Source organism: Exserohilum turcica (assembly GCF_000359705.1).
Source record: "Exserohilum turcica Et28A unplaced genomic scaffold SETTUscaffold_3, whole genome shotgun sequence".
In the NCBI taxonomy this organism is placed as follows: Eukaryota; Fungi; Ascomycota; class Dothideomycetes; order Pleosporales; family Pleosporaceae; genus Exserohilum; species Exserohilum turcicum.
In genome coordinates, this window is record NW_007360136.1 from 1686608 (window position 1) to 1696653 (window position 10046).

At 52.1% G+C, this 10046-nt stretch overlaps 1 protein-coding gene across 1 annotated transcript; it reads right to left on the minus strand.

The window, feature by feature from the left end:
- Window positions 1-1200: 1200 nt before the first annotated feature.
- Window positions 1201-9575, minus strand: SETTUDRAFT_171983 (uncharacterized protein; the record flags this gene model as incomplete). Its single annotated transcript, XM_008029303.1, has 8 exons — window positions 1201-8023; window positions 8074-8281; window positions 8320-8524; window positions 8592-8747; window positions 8795-8949; window positions 9025-9138; window positions 9197-9307; window positions 9404-9575. The coding sequence occupies 8 exons, from the start codon at window positions 9573-9575 to the stop codon at window positions 1504-1506; spliced, it is 7641 nt and encodes a 2546-aa protein (XP_008027494.1). The 3' UTR covers window positions 1201-1503.
- Window positions 9576-10046: the final 471 nt, after the last annotated feature.

A 10046-nucleotide genomic window follows, 5' to 3' on the forward strand; every position in this document is an offset into this window, starting at 1 on the left:
CCTTCAAGAGGCTCTAGACGAATCAAACAAGCGTAAAAGCCGCAAGCGGCGATACGTACGGACAGAAGAGACTCTTACTGTAGGCGAGGTACAAGAAGTATTAGCTGAACAGGCGGGTAGTAGTCGTGGCGACGGTGAGAGTGCGTCGAAGAGGGTGCGAGGAGAGAGGCGGTGCGGGCGTTGTAAGCAGACTGGACATAACGCTCGTACCTGCGCAGTTGATATAGATAGTGCAAGTGATAGCAGCGATTCTAATAATTAATTTAGTATATTGTAATAGTTTATTGACTGTGATAAAAGTGCGTGATAACGTCTCGACGTCGACGCGCTGGTGGGGCGTGAGCGACTCGCTTGGGTGAGCGACTCGCTTGTGAACCACGTTAGTAGATAATAAGAGCCTATTTAAGGTTATAAATTTCTATTAGAAGTAATACCTTTCCTCTTTTGCGATTAACTTGAAAATCATAACTCTAGTATACGTAGGTATCTCCTCTTCAAACTATCGCCCCTTACACAGGGATCTATTATAATCCTCACTACTATACACATAAGCACTAGTATAGGACAATGGAATGTGGATATCTATTCTATATCTACTGTATGGAAAATCAGCCTAATCTACTACTGTGTCTTACCTAGGTTAAATCACAGGTTATTAAACGGTATTCAACCTTCACAGCTACAAGAACACTTATTACTATCAATGAATCTTAGCCGACAATAATCTATTACCCAACAACTTTAATTACTAGTAATCTTACTACCGTATAACTCGTTCTAGTGCTTATGGTTTCGTTGTTTCATTTACAGGTTATCTCGACGTATCATGGTAGCAGACTACACTAGGTGATAGAGACTCTAATTAACAGAAGCGGTGAGGTACTATACCTTGTACCTTGTAGACAATATATAGGCTATAACTAGTTTCCTTATTATCTTCGTACTATAAATAATAGGATCCTTCACCACTTGTTGCAGTTATTTGACAAACTACCTTGCCTATCAGACTTCTCCTATTACAACATCTCTACGCGAACTCCATTTCACAACCAATCATGTATATCTTTCACCTTATTACTGTTTCGCTGCTATGCTTCATTAGTAGTACGTATGCTGTAAATTGCAGCAACAATTGTGCTGGTCGTCCTGAGGGTAGTCAATGCAAATACAACTGTGACGTATGCAACTCCTTTGATCAAATTTGACTAGAATACTAATGCATGTGTAGAATGGTCTCTCTGGCAGTGGATTTTGCCAAGTTCTTGGATCAACCTACGCTTGCGGCTAGATTATATAGATACTGTTACAAAAGCTTCACCTATGTACTTGTCCCTAGCTAGATATATACCAGGTTTTGGAATGTTTACAGCTTCTTTTGCATCATTATCTGTGTCATGTTGATTTGAGCAAGTCTATCCACCGCGCGAACAGGAGCCGCTACGCCCAAAACTGGGTCAAACACGGAGACGGGCAAGGGAGAAGCGGACAGGCCCATAGCTCCAGTCACTTTTCTTTAGTCAATAGCTGACTCTTTTCCGCCAATGATTGCGCCAACTGTATCATGGGGATATTTTGCATGATATCAAACACGGAGCACTCGACAGTCATCTCGCGAGCGACCCAGTTCCTCACCTCGACAGCGACCAGGCTATCAACACCGTAGGCGCTCAGGGGCCTGCTCGCATCAATGTCGGCCTCGGGCGTCATCATGAGGGTGGCAAGTCTCTGCACAAGGGCTGTTGCGATGATGCGGACGGCGTCGTCGCCAGGGTCACAGCGCGTCAACTCTTGTCGCAGAGAGAGGGTTTGAGCGGCATTGGTTGACGCGCCAGCAGCCTGGATGCGCAAAGCAGCGAAGCGAGCGTCGGCGATCCAGTACCAGGCGTCCTGGTGCTCGTTGAAGGGCAGGCCGCACATGAGCTGGGCAGGGTGGTGCGTGGGGCCCTGGACGGCGGTGGCGAGCAGGCCATGCAGGTCCGCCGTGTGCATGACCTTGAGGCCCATGGCCTTGACGTGGTCGACGTATTCGTCATGCTCGGCTACGAAGCCTACGGACAGGAGGTAGCCAATGTCGATGGTCAGGACGGGCAGGCCGTGGCTGCGGCGGAATGCAGCAAAGGCGTCCTGGAAGCTGTTGCCGCACGCGTAGTTGGCCTGGCCGCGGTGGCCCATGACGCCGGCGAGCGAAGACAGCATGATGAAGAAGTCCATGTCGCGCGGTAGCAGCTCGTGCAGGTTCCAGGAGCCGCGGACCTTGGGGGCGACGGTGGTGCGCACGTCGTCGGCCGTCATCTTGTCGAAGAGACGGTCCTGCAGCACCATGGCGCCCGTGGCGCATCCGCGGATGGGCGGCAGGCCCTTTGCCGCCGCGTCGTCGAGGGCCGCGTGCAGGGCCGCCTTGTTGGCCACGTCGCAGTCATACGCCAGCACTGTCGTCCTGTATGTGTGGCGCAGGTGGGCGGCAAAGGCCTGGTTGCGCGGGCTGCTGGCGGCAGAGCGCGAGAGCAGCACGATATGGCGGGCGCCCTTGTCGGCCAGCCAGCGCGCGATCTCGCACGTGATGCCGCCCAGGCCGGCGATTACATAAGCGGCGTCCGGCTCAACGTCGACGCGCGGCACGCGAGGCACCGCTCGCACAACGTCGCCCTCGTCGACGCGCACAACCACCTTGCCCATGTGCTTGCCCGCCTGCATGTGGCGGAACGCCTTCTCGACCTCGCCCATGGTGAAGACCTGCAGCGGCGCAACCGGCCGGACCGCGCCCTCGTGTATCAGCCGCGCCGTCTCGTGCCAGAGCGCCACGGCCCGCGGCGTCGGCCTGTTCTCAAACTCGAGCAGGTTGATGCCGATATAGCTCTTGTTGTCCAGCAACGGCTTCATGTCCAGGCCCGTGTTGGCGAACAGGTCGGCCTTTCCAATCTCCAAGAAGCGCCCAAACTTGGCCAGGCAGTCGGTCCACGAGAGCCGCAGCGCCTCGCCAGCCAGCGAGTTCAGCACCACATCCACGCCCTGGCCGCCCGTCGCCCGCAGCACGCCCTTGACGAAGCTGGTGTCGCGGCTGCTGAAGATGTGCTCTTCGCGGATGCCGTACTGCTCGACAAGGAGCTGTCTCTTGGCCTCTGCACCCACCGTCGCAAAGACCTCTGCCCCTTTGGCCTGCGCAATCATGATGGCAGCTTGCCCAACACCGCCCGCCGCCGCATGGATCAGTATCTTCTCGCCTGCAGCGACACGGCCAGCCGTGACCAGAGCGTAGTACGCCGTGAGGAAGATCAGGGGCATCGACGCGGCTTGCTCGAAGCTCATGCCAGCGGGCACGCATATGGCGCCCTTGGCTGGGAAGCGGACAAAGGTGGAAAACGTGTCACATGATGCCGTCATGACCCTGTCTCCCACCTTCAAATCGCTGACGGCCGATCCGACTCGCGTAATGACGCCAGACGCATCCACGCCCAGCTTGTTCTCCGCCAGGCTACCCAGCGCCACAAGCACGTCTTTGAAGTTGAGCCCAACGGCCTTGACTTCAATTTCGACCCAGTCCTCGGCAAGGGGCGTATGGTACCTCTCATCTTCTTCCCACTGGAATGTGTCGAGCAAACCAGGTGTCTTGATAGTCAGCTTGAGGGGGCGTCCGCAGCTCTTAAAAGATACCATCTCGGCATCGCCCTTGGCCTCATACTTGCGCAACCAAGCATCTACTTCGAGTGCCCGTTCAACGCGAGGGACATGAACCAAGTCACCACGTGCGGCGAACTCACCCTCTGTACCGTCGCCTTCCACGTGCGCCTGGGCAATCTTCAGCGTCATTTGCGACGCCTTCTCAAAGTCAATTGCCCGTGGTGCCTCCAGATCGACACAGACAAGGCGGACGTTGGCATTCTCGTTGCGAATCGCTCTGGCGAGTCCCACCATGAGGCTTTTCATGGGACACGGCGTGTCGTAAGCACCACCACCCGTGATCCACATGGCGCCCTGGGACGAAAGGACAACTTCACGCAACCTGTCCCAATTTTCATCCGTCAAGTCTACTAGCATTGGCTCCTCCCACTCGGCAAGGCAGATGCAGTATTTTCCTAGTACATGCGCCTTGGTAATGTTAGTCCACTTGGCAATACTGGTTTCGTTGCCGGCCGAGGAGAATGTCTTCTGTATGCTGTAGGCGAGGTGATCGGATGCTTCGGTACCAGTGCTTATGACAACGCACGAGGGCAGTTTACAGGCTGCCTTGCTGGGCTTGGTCGAGATGATCAATGAGACGGGCTCTTTTGAGCTGTCCCTATCACCGCGGATATCAACATCGACACCCGAGAATCCGGCCAACTTTAACGCCGCATTCCACTCGTCAGCATCCAGAAGCGGCCCTCCTTTCCTACCATCCGCTTCGCCCAGCCACCAGCCAGGCAAGGGGCCCATAATGAAGCCGGAGAAAATGCGCTTAATGGTCACCTCGGACAAGATAAGATGGCCGCCAGGCATCAGCAGCATTTTGCAATGCTCCAGCGTTTCCTGAATGCTCTTTGTCGCATGGAGCACGTTGGCACACACGATGAGGTCAAACGTCTCTGGGCTGAATCCCTGCTCCGTAGGCGAGTTTTCAATGTTGAGCGTGCGGAACTGCATAATTGACGCGTCCTTGTTGAATCGGTCGGCAGCTTTGGCAAGGAAACCAGGAGATATGTCCGTAAAGCAGTATTGAGCTGCCCGGGAGCTGCCATCGGGCTGGCGTAATCGCTCCAAAACATGATAAGTTGTACCGCCTGTTCCCGCGCCGATTTCCAAGATGCGTAGCCCGGGTCGTTTATCAGCAATCAAACCAACATACTCGGCCACGTTCGTGTTGAAACTTGTACCAAAAGCTCCGCGGTAGAAAGAATAGAGAAGGTCTCCTTCAGTCATGCATTGTAGGGCTTCCACCTCACGAGTGAAGATGCGGTCAAGGTTCTGCCCGATGCGGTCTACCATTTGCACTGTGATATCGCCGCTGTCCGAAAACGCGATGCGTTGGCGGGCTTTTTGCATCTCAGTCTCGACGTCTGCGGGCAATGGAGGAAACTGTTTGACAGTGTCATGCATCCATTCCACATATGACTTCCAGAAGCCATCCTGCGGTACATGTGCCTTGCCCTCTTCGCTCTGGAACCAGTCGAGAATGCCGTAGATGTACACTAAGCAGACAAACTCGAGCAGATCCAATACCGAGTCATCGTCCTTGCTCTTCAATGTACGCTTATATATGATCTCTTTGATTTGAGAGGGCGTTAACAAGTCAGCATCCACGTGCCATTTCTGCGCAAAGCAGGATGCTCGTGTCTCTGGTCTCTTGGATGCATCTTCTGCTATACCCACAGATGCAAGTATAACACCTTCCATGACCACGACGGGCTCAGTCTTGCTTGCCTCTGAGATGGTAATGTCGGAGGTCCACGTCGTGTAGCTCAGCTTCTTTGCCGTAGAGCAACCATGTAACTCAGTGCCAGCCGTCTTCGGTATGTTCGCCGAAACAAAGATACGATCAAAAGACCTAGGAACAACTGCTTCTTTGAGTTGCTGATCTTCACCAGAGATACTAGGGAAGAGGAGGTGAAGAACCGAATCAAGAGTGACAGGGTGTACGACATGGGGGAATTCGAAGCACTTGGGCATGATCGATTTGGTATCCGGCACTTTGATGATGCCATAGCTGGCATTGGGCCCTGCATATAGCTCAGTCATATTGCGGAAGGTTGGTCCGTATTGCATGCCAATTGCCTCGACTGTGTCATACAGGAAGCTTCGGGCTGGCTTCTGACAGACTTTTTGCGCTTTGGCTAGCGAAGACATGTAAGCCTCGTTTTCAAGCGCCAACTCGCATTCCATCGATTTGGAGAAATTTTTGAAGGTGACCGAGACGAGTCCCCTAGCGTGAGCACTCCAAGAGCTTGTTTCATCGCTCCATGAAGAGACGGTGAACTCATACAGTGTAGATGACGGAGCTGCTCGTGTTCCCGTACGGCGGTTGTGCAGCTGTGTCATAACCTCGATACCTTTATCCGTGTCGGGTACGCGAAGGGCAGTGCTAATGCTGACATCACGCAATTCAAAGCCGTGGACCTCAGCATTCGTCTCTTGCGCCAGTTGGTGTGCCGCTTCAATCGCCATGACGAGCATACCGGCTCCCGGATAAAGAATATCGCCCTGGACTCTGTGCTCACGAACCCAGGGGTTTTCATTGCACCGTAGAAAGTTGCGCCATGTGTGCTCTGGCATTCCAGGAAGGCGGTAGCCAATGAGGTCAGTACGTGGCGATTCCCGAAGGCGGTATTGCCGGCTCAGGTGGGACTCGTCCCAGTATGGCTTGTGATTCCAGGAGTAAGGCGGCAAATCGACAAGCATGTTTACATTCTCGTGCGACAAGTTATTGATCTTGTTGACATCGACAGGGTATCCGTGAGTCCAGAGGTTGCCCATGGCCTCCAAAGCAGTGGAAGCACCGTCACAGTGCCGGCGAAGAACAGTTACATATGTCAGTTCTGCAGCATGGCTATCGTTGCTGAAGATATCCATCAGGTAGCTGCGCAATGCCGAGTGAGGACCAAGCTCGACGAATAAATTGGCAAACGGTTTTGGCGATTTGCACCCCTGCGTGTGGTTTAGGAGAGACTGAACGGCAGCGACAAAATTGACAGGTGATACCAGATTATCAACCCAGTAGGAGGGCCTTAATTGCCCTGGTGACACGACACTTCCTGTCACCGAGGAAAACATTGGAATGGTGGATGTTGATTCATGCGCAATGCCTTCCAAGGCCTTTTCGTATCTCTCGCGTGCCGATTCCATGTGGAAGGAGTGATATGCGACATCCATAGGTAACCTGGTACAGGATATATGTGCGTCTTCCAACTCTTTTTCTAATTCCTCAATGGCCGCAGCGTCACCGGTGATAGTGCATGCTTTGGTAGAGTTGAAGCACCCCACAACCGCCTTACCACTCTTCAGGGCAGTGAGTTGATCCTGGATACTCTCTGCACTGGCAGACACAGCCAGCATGCCTCCTTTCTTGTATACAGTCTTGCTGACCTGTCCTCTCAACCAAGCAATTTTCATTGCAGCTTCGTGACCGATGAAACCGGCAGCATATGCAGCTGCAATCTCGCCGCTCGAGTGACCAAGAACAGCAACCGGGTTTACAGCAAAATCGCGCAAAAGATCTACGAGAGCAATCTGGATGGCGGTGCACGCAGGCTGGCTGTAATCGGTCTCTCTTAGCTTGCAGTCTGCCTCACTGCGACTTAGCTCCTCTCCAAGGCTCCATGGACAACCGAATGAGTGAAGTATTGCTTCAGAACTCTGCATGCTGTTCAATAAAGCAGGATACTGGGAGAGACTCTTCCCCATTGCGTGCCACTGTGCGCCTTGGCCGGTGAACACAAAGGCGATCCGCGGGATAACAGCGCTTGACGATCGTATGACTGGAGGAAGGCTTGAAATCCTCTCTCGTAGGTCGCATACGTTAGAGGAAACGGCATATGATTTCCAGGGCAGTGTGGTTCTCTTAGAGCTCAGCGTAAAGGCTAGCTCGCTCATAAAGGAGGGGGTAGTGGTGTGTTTAGTGGCCAGATAATTTTGTAAACACTCCGCATTACGCTGGACACCTCCTTGGTCGTTGGAAGAGAGGATGAACAATTTCGGTATTGGCTGCAGGTCGTACATGATCTCACTGGACACGTCACTCATACCGTCGTTCGATTCGCCACTGGTCGCCTCATCAGCGACCACGCTCGTAGACCTACTGGAAATGTTACTCAAGTGACCACCGCGCAGACAGCTTGGGATAGAGAATGCTGATGTCGTAGCATGTCGACCTTTCAAGCCATGTCTCGACATGAAAGATGCCGCGTCCTCCAGAATTACATGTGCGTTGGCACCACCAAAGCCGAAGCTATTGATGCTTGCGCGGCGAGGTCCGACATGTGGCCAGGGGGTCAGGTTTGAAGGTATTTTGACGTTTTCTGGCAGAGTAATTTCGGGATTCAACTTCTCGAACCTGCGTGCTGCTGTCAGTACGCGCGTGCCTAGCGTTACATGATCGCCTACCAAAGATTTTGAGGTATCAAACCTCGCTCAACAGCTAGCGCTGCTTTAATAACGCCGGCGACGCCAGCTGCACCCTCAAGATGCCCAATATTTGTTTTGGCAGATCCAACATAAAGATCTGACTTGCGTCCCTTGATTGATCCAATCGTCTTGAAGAATGGCTTGTGCTTCCAAAGGGTCACCTTCGCATCGCTGGTCAGCACAGTCTCTTTCGTGATGCTTTGTTAACGTTCGGACAACACCTACCAGCCTGTGTTCCTGTCCCATGTGCTTCTACATAGGATGTTTCTGCGGCATCTACTCCAGCCATCTCGTACGCTCTTCGAATCAACTCCTGTTGAGCTTCGCTGTTGGGTAGCGAGATACCAGGTGTGCGCCCATCTTCATTAGTGGCGGTAGCTAATACGACTGCACGAATGGTATCACCATCACGCAGGGCTGCATCTAAAGGCTTTTTATTGCCGCCTGTCAGCTACATTCATTATAGCAGAGCAGTAGCCAGTTGCTCGAGTAGGTACCTTCAAGATTGTAACACCGAAACCTTCTCCCCGAGCAAAGCCGTTGGCGTCGGCATCCCACATTTTGCTCTTGCCGTCGGAAAACAAAATCTTAGCAGCTCCTAACAAAATAGACATGTCAGGTCCAAACATTAGATTTGCTCCCCCAACCACGCTCTGGGCCGTCACATTAGCAAGGTCCAAGATCTGCAATTGAGACTTACCATCTCAGCTTCTCCCGTTCGGATGCTCTGACAGACTAGATGAAATGCAGTCAGACTGGACGAGCATGCTGTATCGACTGTCAAGGAGGGACCTCTAAGGTTATAGAACCAAGATAGCTGATTCGAAGCTAGTGATGATGACATGCCGGTGGCATCTAATAGGAGTCTTCAGCTTAGTTCAAATGGAAATCATGTACCCAACTTGGGTCATACATTGTTGCATTACTTACGATACATTGAAGGGCCCTCATTATCACGGGCTTGCAGGTTAGGAAAGTCGGCTGTGAAGGTTCCGATGTAGCACGATGTCTGCGTCCCCGACACCTGTTCCAGACTCAGGCCGGCTTGGTTAGAAATATGCGTTAGTCTCGCTTATTCAATCTATGAATTATATAGACAAACCGTTTTCAAACCCCTCGTAAGTGGCTTCCAATAGCATACGGTGCGTTGGATCCATAGCCTTGGCTTCTGTAGGTGTGATGCTAAAAAACGGAGCGTCGAACACCTTGAAGTCTTGTTGAAGAAAGTGAGCATGTCTATTTCACAATCCAGTCAGAACAGTCTTCGTGACGGAGAAAAGCTGGTACTGATTTTATCTTTGTTGAATACTGCCTAATCGGTTTGAATCAGGATGATAAAAAGCGTCGACGTTGTATCGATCCTTGGGAATCTCTGTGCGGGCACTGCGCCCCTCGACCAGCATACGATAGAAGGCCTCGGGATCCCGAGCATCGCCGGGACCCCTGAAGGCGATTCCGATAACAGCGATTGGCTTATTCATTTTGGATTTGCGTAATGCGTAATGGAGATACTGTAGCTTGAAGGACAAGACCTAGTACGACGCTGTATAAAGCAAATTCGGCGTATGAAATCTGCGAAGATATCAGCTGGTAATACCACACATCCGAAAACCGAGTACATATAGCTCTTGAAACCTACCTATGCTATAAAATACGCTCATACAGGGGCCACGTCACGAAGGATAGGATGTTGTCACTGATCAGAACTTCGCATCTGAATTTGCAGAAACTCTAGGGAGATGTACGAGAAGAAAGTGTCCAATACTAGTTCTGAATTTGAGCACGCACCAAGTTCATTGTGCCAGACACATGTCAACAAAGAGGTCCTAGTCCACGTTTGGAATTGGTGGATTCTCAGATCATGCATTCAGGGAAGTTACCGTGTTTTTCAGTTTTGTGGTGCTGCATCATGCACGGGCATAACGTAGAAACGGGCAGATGTCTTCGCACGT